We start from the raw sequence: 15816 nt of genomic DNA, 5'->3' as shown, positions 1-15816 counted from the left end.
TGCCAAGTTTTATCCTATTAACTTCCAATTAAAATTGCATCTGTTTTCAGTGTATTGACATATTGATCACAATTATATAGCATATGCATATACCACTATGATTCAGAAGGATAAAACTATTCCTTAATAATTCTCATAAGCTCTCAGAGTTATTTATCCACACTACCATCTTAAAATCACATTTGAGGATCACTTTCCAACAGGATAAAAAAGAAGTCAAACTTTATTAAGAATAAGATAAAATGAGGAAAAATGTTATTAGAATGTATCTTAAAAAGCCATGATATAGATTTGAATTTGGTGGATTAATAGGGCATTTTAAAGGGACAATGGCTAAAGATAAAGAACAAACTATCATTTACATAATATTTCATCAGTACCTGGAGATACAGAGATCAATATAATAATTAATGACCACAGTTGGGATCCTTTTCATATCACTAATCATTAAGATATAAGAGTGTCGATGTAATTGAGAATATCAGCCAAACTTCATTGTAGAGCAAAGGAAAATACACTAGAAGTGATTTTGTTTAGCTCATGTATAAAAACTGTTTTCAGCAGGCAGTAATGACAGAAATCTAAGTAAATTTCCTAGCAACTACATACACAGAGTGATAGATAAAAAGAGAATATTTTATTTTTCCCCTTATTTTCTATATCATTTTCATATTCTCCTTCAGTTAATTGAACACTTACTTAAACCATTTTTGTCATATATCATATATGTCCTAATGAAAAGCTAAAATCCTAAGGAAAGAGTTTTTACTGTCACCATATCTACTGTGAAATCATACTAATACAAATAGGAACCTTGATTTTTTTTTAATTCCATAGAATAAACTGGTAAATTAGTTGATGTCATAAGAAAATTATTTAACTATCTAGTGTTCAAAATAAAATAAAAATATACTAATAAAGTCACATTTTAAAATGGCATATCTACCTAAAGTACAAGAAAGTGGTTTTCCACTTTGATTTAATGTAATAATTATGATTTTATTACTATAACACTTAAGAAACAAAAGTATAACTATTATAATATGATCCATACCAGAATCCAGTTAAGTAAATCATTGACCAAGTTAGAAATTCTTACAAAATTTCAGAGGTACCCAACTGTCAAAAATAAATTCAGTCTTGGCGTGCCTGGGTGGCACAGTCAGTTGAGTCCGGCTCTTAGTTTGGGTTCAGGTCATGATCTCAGGGTCCTGAGATTGAGGCCCCCACTTTGGGCTCTGCACTCAGTGTGGAGATGGGTTGGGTTTCTTTTTCCCTCTCCCTCTCCTCCTCCCCTGTGCGCTCTCTCTCTCTCTCTCTTTCTCTCACTTCTCTCTCGCTCTCAAATAAATAAATAAATCTTAAATTCAGTCTTAAAAGCAAGAAAAAATAATGTTGGAAAGAAAGGCTGGATCACTGAAGCATAGTTGCCATTTATTTCTTCAACGTTAAGGATCAAAGAGGGAATTGTCTTACGCTCCTCTACTTCACTGAAATAAAACTTTGGTTTACAGTGAATAAACTGTGTAAGAAATCAATTGAATGACTTTTGTTAAGATACTATTGGGTAGAAGGTACTGTTCTAAGTGGTCCAGAAACAAAGATGAATAATAGCTGTATTCATTTGGTAGGGCTGCCAAAACACAGTACTCCAGACTGGTGTGGCTTGAACAACAGAACTTTATCTTCCCATAGTCCTGGAGGCTAGAAGTTTCAGATCAAGGTATTGACAGGGTCTGTTTCTTCCTGAAGCCTGTCTTCGTGGTTTGCGGAGAGCTGTCTTTTCCCTATATCTTCACATGTTCTCCCTCTGTACATGTGTGTCCTACTTTCCTCTTTTTATAAGGATACCAGTCATATTGGATTAGGGCTTATTCTTATGACTTCATTTTAACTTAATTACTCCTTTAATAATTCTATTTCCATATGCAGTCACATTCTGACATACTGAGACTTATGGCCTCAACATAAACACTCGGACGGGGACACAGTTCACCTAATAACAAAAGGCCTCCAGGACATTTAAATAATAGAGAATAGGGCAGCCCCAGTGGCTCAGCAGTTTAGTGCTGCCTTCAGCCCAGGGCGTGATCATGGAGACCCGGGATCGAGTCCCACATCGGGCTCCCTGCATGGAGCTTACTTCTCCCTCTGCCAGTGTCTCTGCCTATTTCTCTCTCTCTCTCTCTCTCTGTCTCTCATGAATAAATAAATAAAATCTTCTTAAAAAAATAATAAATAAATAAATAGATAGATAGATAAATAAATAAATAAATAAAAGAGAACAAAAATATATAAAAGTAACCACAATATGTCAGAAAATGATAAAGGTCTTAATATAAATTCAAAATTATTAAAGAGCATAGAAAAATTTAAAGGAAAAAGAAAGGTTTAAAGATGAAGTGGTTTTCTGAGGATAGGATTTTAAGCAGATTGAGATGAATATGGTAAAAAGGGCAGAAAAAGGCATGATTGGAGCAAATGCTGTGTAGGGCTAATTTATCTTTTAATAATTAAATCTTACTCTGATTGACACAGGATATTATGTATTTAAGATGATAAAGGTCATTTGGTTGTTGATAGCACAGCATCAATACAAAATCATATTTTCTTCAGTTTTCTATGTAAAATACATCGCAGGCCAAGAACAAGACAAATTACACAATTTTCCACCATCTTCCAACATATCATTTGCACTTGCACTTCCAACATATCATTTGCATTCTTTTTCAAAAGAAATAGAATAGGAAGGGAATTAGAATTGTACCAATCATAAACCAGAAGATATGGATAATAAAAGTCCAATAGCGATTGGATTATCTTTGTAAGAAATCTATATATCAAAAAACTATGCCTATAGCTTTTTGTTCTGAGGGTCATCCTAAACTTATGTGATACAACAATATTTTGAATTCTTTCCTGTAATAAACTGTCACTATCTGATTTTTTTAAAAAGTAGATTTATGATATTTTATTACCAGTGAGTGCCACCTATGCTTAGCTGCCCACCACATTATTCTTAGTCCTGTTTGCTAAATAAATCATATTTCTGACAACATCTTTTCAATTTTAATTGATTTTATTTAAAAAGCACAAGAGAATAGTAAAGAGCCTACACTAAATACTCTTTTGTATTTCCAGAGGGGAAAAAAGTACCGAACTTTCAGCAGAATCACAGTAAATGTGTGCTTCTTTATAACTTCTTACATATGTCACTGGCAGATAAATTGAATTTTTACTTACTACTTAAAATTCTGACAATTCAATAGTGCTCAGCCAGATAACATTTAAAATGTGGCAATAACAAGATTTTTATTTTGTTCACAGGTATTTTTCCAAAGGCACCTTAAAGTTTTCTCCTCTACTGTCAAGGCAATCATTTAGGTACGAGTCATAAAATGTTTGAAATACATATAAATCCCACATTTCATATCACTTGTTAGTGCCTAATTAAGCAGAAAAAAAATCTAAGTTTAGTGAATTATAAGATCAAAATTAAAACATCAGGTTTTACATTAGGAAATAAAGATCTTGGCACACAAACCTTTAGCACTAGAGGAAATGAGCTTTATCTTTTACCTTGGTGAAAGGAGCACAGTGATCAGTCTGGGCAATTACACAGCTAGGCGAAGCCTTGATTTGGAAACAGCATTATTATACCAACAAGAAAATCACTTTGCATAGCTTTGCTTAATATTTGCAGTCGCCTAGAATAGTTGTATTATATATATATATTGGCTTCTCCCTTAAAGCCTGTGTTAGGGAGGTCCTGAAATGTAAAAAGTAAATCTACCCTCAACTACTTGAAGGTTACTCCTGTAGATATAAAATAAGAATTTATTAAGTAAAACATATTTAATTAAACAAATGATTATTAAGTATCTGCAGTATACCAAACATCATGTAAAACACCGCAATGAGGTAAAACCTAACAATCAGCACATGTCCACTGTGTTTGGTTGCTTCTCTTTCTTTGACTTCATCTTTACTAATCTGATGTTTTGAGTGTTTTTTAATTGTTTTGTTTTCTTCACATTTCAATTCTCCTCCCAGAATCTCACAAACTTCTGATAAGAGAGGAAAAAAGTCTCATATTCCTGTTCAAACCATTTAGTCTAGGTCAAAGGGATATTAATTTTGCTTTATCATGATCTACAAAATTGTTCAGCTGTGTCCTTATGGGCAACCAATGACTTAGAGAGGAAAAGATTTGAGCTTTTGTTAATTGACTCAAAAGTTGAATGAGTAACAAATCAAAATTTAGCCTTAAGAGTTAGGTATATAAAAAAAAAAAAAAAAGAGTTAGGTATATCTTTCTCCCTGATTCACGAAAGTTCCAGATGGAAAAACGCAGAATTATGGTCTAAACATGACCTCCATATTTTGACATTGAAAAAAAAATAGGCAAAAACTAATTTGAGAGGAAAGATAATTTTTAATAGTGGATAATAGGCTTTTCTGAAAAAGAGGTGCTTTTATGTACCATTTATATTGGAGAGTAGCTAAAAGTAACATCAATATTATTTATGGTCCTAGAGAACTTGAACAATTCAGGAATTCTTTGTGACAGGCTTCTATATATTAAACAACATTATAGCACCCAAATTCTTTCTAGGAGGAAAAATAAATGAGAAGATATCTATAAAAACTCTTAGAATTCTTGGGATAAATGTTTCCACACATATTACGGGTAGCATTTCTAAAAAAAAAAAAAAAAAAAAAAAAAAAAAAAAAAGATTACAAAAGTCATTCACACACACTATGGAACAGCTATTAGAACTATATAAATAAATATATATATATAAATATTGATGCAAAAAATAATTATAATTTTTTTAATTGTGACAGTGTAACTATATCATGCTTTAATAAAGTACTTTTAATACAAGCACCACACTTTTTTGTTGTTGTTGTTAATGATAGAACAGACCTATACAGAACTGATCTATAATATAGAATAAGTCTCCACTGTTCTCTATCTGGTTTTTATACTTTGAATATGATGTTACCTTAAAATGTACTGATCATAAACAATGTATATAGTTTTAAATAACTACATTTTATAACTCAGTTCACAAAGAAAATGTCGAGGGAATATCTCTGTTTTTATAAAATTTCCCATGTAGTTAGGTGAAGAGGATTTAAATGTAGGAAACAAAGCACATAAATCACCATCAAAATGGTGGATGCAAACTTGCAAGAAGATATTAAATGACACCATGGAAATTTAAATGTTGATAGAATATATTGAATTATTGAGATACACAAAACACCAATTTTTCATTCCTCTCATGACCATTTCTCACATATACTATTTGAACTTTATAAACAAACAAAAACCCTACACTTCAGCCACATCTGAAATGTCCTAAAATAGACTACATTGAAAAGGCAGCTGGTCTGGATGGCACTGGATATTTTAAAATCAATATATTAAAATTAAGTGTTAGGTTTTTGGCAGTTTCAAGTATATCTTTTTTCTGGCTTAGATTTTTTAATAGTCATATTCTAAAATTATTATTCAACAAGTACTTGTGTTATGAAAACCTGAAATTTCAAACCAGCTGATTCCCTCCAATCTACACCAAATCTATGGTGTAGGAAGAAAATAAGCACATATAAAATTTTAAGTGGATGTTTAAATGATTTAGTCATTTGTAGATTCTTGTTAATTATACCTTTTAAAAATTGTTATGGAAAACAGATTGAAAATTGATTGCTATAATCCATAATTATTACAGAGATGATTAAAATAATATAGTAAACATGGATTTTGCTTTGAATCTTCTTCTTATTAAACTCCATAGGTCCTTATAACAAGCTATTAAATGCTAACATATGAAACAGTAATCACAAAATAAAGTACAAATTTTTAGATGATTAGGTTTCGAAGACCAACTGTCACACAATTTCTTTGCTGAGAGAAAGACAGCCTTGGTGTCTTTCCCAACAGAAACTATTTTACCACGTTATAATTGAGGGCTTGTGTCTTCCACTAGCCTATAGATCCCTTATAAATAAGTCCAATATCTCTTACTCATCATTATCTCTAAGGTAAATAGAAATTGTCAATATATTTTTGTTGTTAAACACAATAAATGATTAACTTGTCAATACCAAAGTGCATGTTGGGTGCTTGCTTCAAAGACATTCATTCCTCCATTACTTACTATCACAATTGCCATAAAGATGGTAGCATAGAATGTCACTTAAATCATGCTGTCAAGATGCTATGGAATAGCTCTGAGCTTTAGTTTTGAGTTTTCATATGCCCAAAGTAAGAAGTTTCTATTCCTTAAAACAGGTTCTGGTTATTTTGATGCCTTAGATCTAATCCAAAAGAAGGAAAATGTCTGTCATGCAGATCTGCTTATCAAGAGGCAAGAGCTTTCATCAAAATCCTTAGTAAAGGGAAATTTATAAAATTCTAGGAAAGGTTATACACGGGTCTTCAATTTTCCATGTAATAATAAGTACGACAAAAGTTAAAGTTTCGTTAAGCTTCATGGTAAGATTACATTGTTTATTATTCTATACACTCTAGACTTTTATGGATGCTTGAAATATTTCACAGTTTTTAAAAATCTGGCCATTATTTTGATACCCTCACCCACAAAACAAGGTGAAAAAATGGTGTAATTTCTCACAAAATATCCCATCAGAATCTGACCCTGAGTGATAAAGGTTTAGGTTAACCTTCACAAAGCATTTTCTTAAACTGTATTACTGAGATTCACAATAAAGTTTAAGAACACTGGATGATCTCCATTATTTGGTGAGTTAGAGGTGTTGGATATGAGTTGCCTGGGGAAATCACTGTGTTACCCCAGGCACACAATCAAACATGTCACTTGTCTTTGCACCTTGACATTTATTTCTCCTATAACTTCTTTATCATAAAGTTTTAAGAAATGTAGAACACATAATAAAATACAAAAAATAATCTATGTATTTCCAAAATAATGGATGTTATTTTTTATGAGATTTTGTTCTGATATTACGTTTAAAGAATAAAACATTACAACCTAAGTCCCACATGTACTCTTTCTCAGTCTCATCCAACTCCTTCCAGAGTTAACCACTCTCATGTATTTGTTATGTGTGGTATTTATGGCACTCTATTGTTCACATTGCTCTAAAACTTGATAATTTACTCAATATGGCTTAAAAACATCTGTTCCATTGACATATGAAACAAGTTTATTTTAACTACTATGTTTGCTGCTATTTATTCATTCTCCTACTGACAGGTGTTTAAATTATTTCAAACTTTCACTATTTAAAAAGACCCATAATGATCATACTTGTACAAATTTTCTTTATGAATAAGTGTACAACTTTCTCCAATGTATATACCAAAAGATATTTGTGGCAAAATAGTCCAGGTACCACATAGTGCTACTTGTTCTTCAAACAGATTATAATAATTTATCTTCCCAGAAGCAGTATGTCAGAGTCCTCATTTTACTATATCTCATCGATATTTGGCATTTTTAATGTCTTGACATGTGACAGCTATATAACATAGTTTGCAAGATAATTCCTAAGTTATTTTGATAAACTATAATGTACTAACTATTGGGAGGATTTAACAAGGTAGCTCCTTTAAAGAGGTTTATCTTTATAAACCTGTTTTATCTTTTGTCTATATACCTTTAATCTATATATCTGCTTTAAATTTTAGCATTGGCCTGCCAGTGATGCTAGTAATAATGTCTCTCTCTTAATGGGCCACTTACTATGACCTAATAACTTTTCAAAGCATTTGAAATATATCATTTTCTTAATTCTTCCAACGATGTGAAAATGTGAGTGATAAGACATATGTTGTTTTGTTTGTTACCTTGTTCTATCTCCAGGATTTAGAAGTCTCATCACCTACTAGGTGCTCAGTACACATTTATTAAATAAATATTAAATAAAATTTATTTATATAAATAAGTATTAGTGCAGCATCCTCTAACAAAATAATACAGACTGGGTAGTTTATAAATAACAGATATTTATTTCTCACTGTTGTAGAGACGGGGAGGTCCAAGATCGAGGCACCAGCAAGACTGCATTCTGGTGAGAGCCCTCTTCCAGTTCACTCCAATGCCTTCTCTATATTATCGGTATTCTCACATACTGGAAGGGGCTAGGTATTTCTGTGGGGTCTCCTTTATAAGAACATTAATCCCTTTCACAAAGGCTTTATCCTCTTGACCCAAGTACTACTCAAAGGCTCTGCCTTCTAATACTTTCACGTAGGGCACTAGGGTTTCAACATAGGAATTTGGGAGGACACAAACTTTCAGACCATAGCAAAATGATATAATTATGAACATTTTAGAGAAGGGCATTTAGTGAGTAGAAGTTATTTCTCTAAGATCATAAATTTGGTAGGAAATGACAAAATCATCAATCCTAAGCATACTTAACCCCCTCCAGACTCTTCTTTTCTTTTGTTTCCCATGGATTTTAGGGATACGGGATATAGTCCACTATCTTGATGCCTCATCTATAGGATTTCCTTTAGTGGTGAAATCTTAGTAGGAATTATATATGCTTCGTGAGAATGTAATTCTTAGCTGTATTTCTCAAATATACATAAATTGTTCACAGCACAAGCTCTGGAGCCACTCTGTAAGCACAGGTTTTTACTGTTCTGTTAAGATTCTCCAGGATGCTATTAAAGTCCCTAAAACTATGCCAACACAAACTTGCAAGCTCAGATACATGACTTCATGATTTCAGATCTTGTATTTAGAAGGAGGCATACTTTTTTTCATTTCTCCTACTTCTGGAGAAAATGTAGGTAAGAAGCATCTTGCTTTTCCTGCCTAAAACACCCTCATCTCTCGCTAGAGACTTTGGTCTTTTCAGAATGCTCAGGAGCATATTTTAGAATTACAAGTATGTGGGGGAGTATTGTATGTCAAGGAGAAACTTTTCTTCTAATCCCTCATCTAATCAATAAAATTTCCCACAAGATCCACCATATTAAGGATTTTTATTTATCCAAATTACACCTATTAAATGAATGTGCATACAGTTGAGACACTGCCCAGAAATAACTAAATACAAATGAAATGCTGGTAATAACTTTGATTCTGTTTTTTGCTGAAAGTTTCTGAAAGTTGCGTCTATTGCAAATCATATGGTAACATATGTGTGTGAACACATGTTCAGTGAGACAATTTTAGAAAATTCTTTATTAAAGGTCTATTTTATCATTCAGAGTCTTTGTAAGTACATATCTAGGGCATCTTCAGAATTTAGGAAATATTAATTACCTTCATATACAAGTCTAAGATGCAAGCCCTTAGTGCTATTTATTTCATCAGTAAGATTACTGATGTTTACTCCAGCTCTACCTTAAAGTTCTGATAAAAATTCTCAAATCTGATTTTGACAAAGTCAAAAGAGGACTCCTAATTATGGCTTTTCTAAAAATCGACTTCATAATGTTCAAACAACAGTCCTGCAGGATATCTATTGTTCATTCAAATGAGAGCATCTTAAAAGAACTTGCCTGTGAGAACATGGGATGATGCATGATAAATTCCAGTTCACATGCCCAAACTATTCTTTAGTCATGAAAGTATAGGCAGTTATTCAAAACCTAAGTAGCAAAAAAAAAAAAAAAAAACAAAAACAAAACCTAAGTAGCAATTGAGCAATAATGGATTACTTCGGGAGAGTGTCTCTCATGAATAAATAAATAAAATCTTTTAAAAAAAAAGTTTGTGAAAACAAAGAAATCTGAGAAAGGAGTGAATGCCACTGAGTGCCTAAGGTAGACAAATCTTGTCTCTAGTCAATAGCCATTTTCCCTTCTTTCTCTGCTCATGAGACTTCTGATTTTGTTTTTTGTTTTTTTAATAAATTAATTTTTATTGGTGTTCAATTTACCAACATACAGAATAACACCCAGTGCTCATCCCGACAAGTGTCCCCCTCAGTGCCCGTCACCCATTCACCCCCACCCCCCGCCCTCCTCCCCCTCCACCACCCCTAGTTCATTTCCCAGAGTTAGAAGAGACTTCTGATTTTGTTGGCAGGGTAAGTAATTAGTCAGAAAGGTTGAATTATGACCAGTCTAAGCCCAGTAATCTGCTAGAATCTGTTATATCAACTCTCAAGAGTTGTTTTTATGCATCTCTTCAGTGACATCAATTGGTAGCTTAAAACCTGCCAATATAACAGTATTTATGGCACAGAAATCAGGAAGCGCTACAAATTAGGAAAACCATTTCCTCTGGCCCCTAGTCAGTTATTAACCATTTACCACCCTTCTAAGCCCATCATGGAAATCCCAATTCCTTTTGCCAGCAGTTGGTGCAGGGGTAGGTACAGGAACAAGTTTTGACCTAAGACACATAAAAAAAGTCTGATGGAAGCCACCCAGTAAAGATTTCCTCCTGATAAAGTCAACAAGCTACCTTGCCTTCCTGCTTTAGGTAGCATTATACGATGCTTTGAGATGTAATGCTCTGAGATACAACCTTGAAGGAAGGTCAGTAGAATCCAGAGATGTCAATATAGGTCATTAATAACCATAGACCACTACCAACTAGAGCATCCAAAGGGCAGGAAAGTAGGAACAATTCGCCCTGAGTATAGAAAATAATGAAGTGCATCATCTGTAGAGAATTTTAAAACAATAATGAAACACATTAAATATTAATCCACTTTTTAATTATTATCCTGTACTGACAACTCTAAACAATGTTAGTTATAAAATTCTATTACTCCCATATCTTGACTATTCCTATCCAAGCCCTTTGTATGTTTGGGCTAGTCAGTCTAGAATCAACTATCTTAAACATCTAGTTACTTGAGGTAATTAAAGATTTTTGTTATGTAGAAAATTTCCATATGAGTTTTCTGTTATGGGTAGGCAAAACACGCTGAAGTGCTAAAGCAGTTCACAGAAAGTAGCAGACTCAGAATGTTGGTAGGTCAGGTTAATCGAGCACTGAAAAGAAAAAGATGAGCTACTTCTCTAAGGACCTACAGACTTGCTCAGATCTCAGGCTTCCCACAGCTCCAATCATGCAAGGACAGGCCAATTACAGTTCCCATTCTTGTGTGTCCAGGAGCTTCTCCCTACTGTGTCATTAGTATACCTATAATAAACTGCCTTTACATAGAGTAGTGTGAGAAGGTTTCTTCATTTTGTAACCAAAAGAACTAATTAAAAACAGAATCTAGCATTTAATAATTAAATGAAAGATTGCCCCAATATAAGATTTTGCTTGGATACACATAGCACAAAATCTATACTAAGAAGACTGCAAACAGACAAAACTATGCTTAACATAGCGTTGTTTATAATGATTAAAATTGTAATTTATCTAATTGCTAATGAAAGAAGAACAGATTTTTTTGATAAGTGTATAAGGATGTGGGAAAATTCAGCCAAATATTTATTATATACCTCACGACACAATTATTTAAAACCATAAATATGGTTAAACACATAAATAATATGTATTATATATATATACACACACACCTAGATGGAAAAAAATCAGATATCCATGGTTGTTATTTATGAATAGTGGGATCAAGGTATGTTAATATTTTCATCCATACATTTTCTATTATTTTCAAAGTTTTCAGCTCTACAAAAATAAAACAATTTTAAAATAATTATCACACATTTTCTTTTCATTGATGTATCAAGAAAATACACCAGGTTTCCAGAACTATTGTTCAAGAAGAGAATATTACACGTAAGAAAGTAATGAAATCCATAGATTAGACAAAGTATATCAGAAAACTTTTAAAAGATAAAATGACATTAAAAATTCATGAGAATATGCATTTTTTAAAAAATTTAATCACAACTAACATCTTTCAAAATAAAGGAAAAATGTATTTTTTTATTTGAATAATCTCTGTACCTAAACAAGGGGCTCAAACTCAGAACCCTGAGATCAAGAGTCACAGACTTTTCTCACTGAGCCAGCCAGGTGCCCAAAAATGTAATTTATTTTAAAGAGAGGCTTAATTTCCTCCCCTCCCCCCTCGAGAGGCTTAATTTTTAAGAAAACAAAAAAAGATGAAAAAGTATTTAGTTCTTTGCTGTTATAAAATATAATCAAAAACTTGAGTTTTGCTTCTGAGACTATGGCTTTATGAGACTAATTTCGTAATCCCATGGGATGCTATTCCAGTCTGTGATAAAAGAATCACCTAGGTTTGATATGGAATCAAGCCCATCTGTAACTGCTGTAGTTAGATGTTTAGACTTATTATAGGATTATATCACCATTATTTAAATACATATACTGGAAGTTGAAGTATATATGATATCTCAAATCAATGAAGACTTTTTCTTTCTAGCATATATATTATATATAAAATATATAAATATAAATAAATATACATATATTTCTTTTTCTGAGTGGAGAAAAATTCTGTCAGAAAAGAAATCAAAAGATATAAATATATTAAAGGAGGAGAGAATTGTTTATTCAAAAAGTCAGAGAATGCCTAAGATTTCCAGCTACTATTTTCAATTATTCTTTGCCTATGAATAGGAGTTTCTTTTAGAGACATTGTAAATTGTTGAGTTGTAAGGATTACAAGGCATGAGATTCATTATCCTAGAGTAGATCACACATAGCAGTACTTTGCTTCAAGAAAGATGATCATTAAAAAGAGTCTCATTATACTGCATAAAATTAATTATATTCAGAATTATCCTGTTTCAGAAAATTGACAAGAGCAAATGTATAAATTAAAAGATCAAAAACATACCAGATACAGCAAGGAAGTCATCAATGCTTGTAATGTCATCTACAGCTTCAGTGAGGACATGGATATGATTCTCCCATGTATGCTTGTACATTTCCATGGTTTTTTTGACCACTTGACTTTTGGGTCTTGCAGCCAAAGCAAGTGCAGCATTAATGATCTGCAAAGATACAGAATGTTCACATGGTGATTTCTTTGGTAATAGTTACCAGATAACTATTCTTAAAAAATAAGAATTTAAAAAGAGTTTAAAATTTTAAAAGAACTATATTCTTTTAAAAATAAAATATGTATATCTTTAACAACAGGGAAAATGGTAAAATGCCCTCACAAATAACTCTTTGCTTTTAAAATTATTATTTTATTTGTGGCAATGATCTAATTATTTTTAGAACTATTTATTGAATGTCAATGCACTAAAAACTGCAAGAGCTTCAAAGATAATTGGTATCTGCCTTTAAAGAGCTGCTTTATTACTCAATGGGAAGGGCAATATATAACTCAGTTCAGTATGCAATACATGTCATAATCACAAATAATGATCACTACTCTCTAGAGAGCAGGAGGATCACCTTAAGCAGAGTTTTTGTTTTGTTTTGTTTAAGATTTTATTTATTTATTTATTTATGAGAGAGTGAGAGAGCACAAGCAGGGGGAGAAGCAGGCTCCCCAGTGAGTAGGGAGCCCAAAGCGGGACTTAATCCCAGGTCCCAGGATCATGACCTGAGCCAAAGGCAGACGCTTATTAACCAACTGAGCCACCCATATGCCCCAACAGAAGTTTTAAATACAAGTTTCAGGGAAGTGTAACATTTTAACTGATTATTTGGATTCACATTGCACAACTCCATTGTGAACATGTACTATGTGCAAAGCACCTCGATAGAGCTTTGACTTCCTTGAGGTCTTGCAGAATTTTGCCAGTAAATATTCATTATTAATTAATTTTTTCATTCATTCATTCATTCATTCATTCATTCATTCAGAATTTCAAATATATTCTGAGTGCATCTTATGTATGAACTAGTTGGTGTAGATTTCATTTACAGCAATAAACGAGAGAAATAAAAATCATTGCTTTCATAGAGCTTTTATTACAGTTGAGGCCCAGAAGCAATTACCAAGTTAAGTAAGTAAAATATATGGTCTGTTAGGTAGTTGTAAGAACCAAGGAGGAAAGACCAGAGAAGGAGGATAAGGAATGGAGCAGTGTTGAGAGTAGGAGGTGGTGATTGTAGCATGGCCTCACACTGAAGCAGCCATTTGGGTAAAATCACTATTAGAAACGACTGATGGGACAGAGAAGTGGAAAATTCAGAAGGAGAGAAAATAAAGGAAATGCTGTGAGAATGGTGAGCAGTCTCACCTAGAGGCTTGGCTGTGCAAAAGAAATCAACAGGAGTTCTTGACGGTCCTCCTCAGGACTATGGCCTTATTTGGAAGGCAGTGGGGAGTCATTTTGACTTTGAAGCAATTTGCTCAGAACTAAACTTTAGAAAAATTCATCTGGCATAGGAGGCTACTGCAGTAGGTTACAGGAGTAAGATAGAGCCTGGACAGCAAGGGTGGAGGTAATGAAAAGGTTTTGATGGAAATTCCAATTAATTAAGGATGAGGATAGGTCAATTTCTGCCAAAAGTATCATGCTATCATTAAGAAATCTGTGGAAAATACTTTCTAAGGACATGAAAATACATCCAATATAGTACAATAGCAGTAGATTAGAAAGCACTATGCTCCAGTGAAATGACAAACAGTGAAATGCAAACATGCTAGGAATAAAAGTGAAATGAATACACACCAACTAACATTGGTTTTCTTGGATGGGTGGAATTTCCAGTGCTTTTTATTTATTTGTGTGTGTAACTGAATTTTTCAGATTTTTTTTATGGTGAATATATTTTAATTGTATGGTCAGCATAAATGAAGCTATTCTTCAAAGAAAGATGATTACTAAGGTTTTTCCATGAGTAATGGGGAAAAATTATTTTAATCTTAATGGAGGAGAGTTCAGAGAGTTAAAAAGTCAGTGAGGGTTACAGAAACAAACACATACAATTGTTTTGGAAGACAGTGTTGATGAGAGGTGTTAGATCTCAACTTTCCTATTAGAGAAGTTGATTTTGAAGTGACTCGGCTCTCCATACAAATCACACAGTTACCTGAGATATGGAATTGGAGCTCATAAAAAAGTTGTCATTTATTTAGCCATTTATTTGTCCATGAATTGAAACAAATTAGTTTTACATAGCAATAATGTAGGAGACTCTACACTGGATACTGACATCACAATCAAAATGATTTCACCATAGTTTCTTCTTTTTTGAAAAAAAAAAAAAAAACTATTTATTTCAGAGAGAGAGAGAGAGTATAAGCACGCCAGCATGAGCAGGAGGAGGGGCAGAAGGAGAGAGAGAATCTTAAACAGATTCCAGGCTAAGCAAAAAGCCCAGTGTAAGGCTCCATCCTAGGACCCTGAGATCAGGGCCTGAGCTGAAACCAAGAGTTGGTGTTCAACCAACTGAGGCATCCCGAGAGTCTACCATAGTTCCTAAAACAGCCCACAGTCAAGTAGGGCAATCAGCCAAAAGCCAGACAATTATAACATAGCAGTGATTCTTAGACTTCAGCCTACATCACTTGGCAGGCTTGTTAAAACACATATCCCTGAACTCACACTCTAGAGTTTCTGATTCAGCTGATGTGCTTTGGGGCCTCATAATTTGCATTTCTCACAAGTTCCCTGGTATTAGTGATGCTACTGGCCTGGCATTCTCATTCTGAGAAGATTTGTAAGAAAAAGAAGATAATAATAATAAGAGAACATACCTTTGAGAAGTCGCAACATATAGAAGGAAAAAATAAACTGGAAGGGATAAAGATGAGAGAAGGAATCATCAAGAAGGAGGTAGAAAACAAAGGTATTAAAGAGACAAGTAAGGAAATCTTTCGAAGGGTTAAATGATGTAGGAAAGTCAAGAATAATGAAGACTGTTTTAGCTTTCAGGTTTGGAAAATAGGAGTTGATGGTGTAGCAGAATATTGGACACAAGATTCAGATTTCACCAA

The 15816-nt window shown here is 33.1% G+C and overlaps 1 protein-coding gene across 4 annotated transcripts in view; it reads right to left on the bottom strand.

The window, feature by feature from the left end:
- Nucleotides 1-15816, bottom strand: part of CTNNA3 (catenin alpha 3) — a 1663516-nt gene that overhangs the window by 542054 nt on the left and 1105646 nt on the right. For all 4 annotated transcript variants that reach the window (XM_055308926.1, XM_055308927.1, XM_055308929.1 and 1 more), the window contains one exon: nucleotides 12751-12907. In XM_055308926.1, coding sequence (XP_055164901.1) covers nucleotides 12751-12907 — 157 coding nt within the window. The remainder of the gene's footprint in view (nucleotides 1-12750; nucleotides 12908-15816) is intronic.

Source organism: Nyctereutes procyonoides, unplaced genomic scaffold (genome assembly GCF_905146905.1).
Source record: "Nyctereutes procyonoides isolate TBG_1078 unplaced genomic scaffold, NYPRO_anot_genome, whole genome shotgun sequence".
Lineage (NCBI taxonomy): Eukaryota > Metazoa > Chordata > Mammalia > Carnivora > Canidae > Nyctereutes > Nyctereutes procyonoides.
The sequence above is the reverse complement of the archived record's forward strand: the minus strand, read 5'-3'. Positions and strand labels throughout refer to the sequence as shown.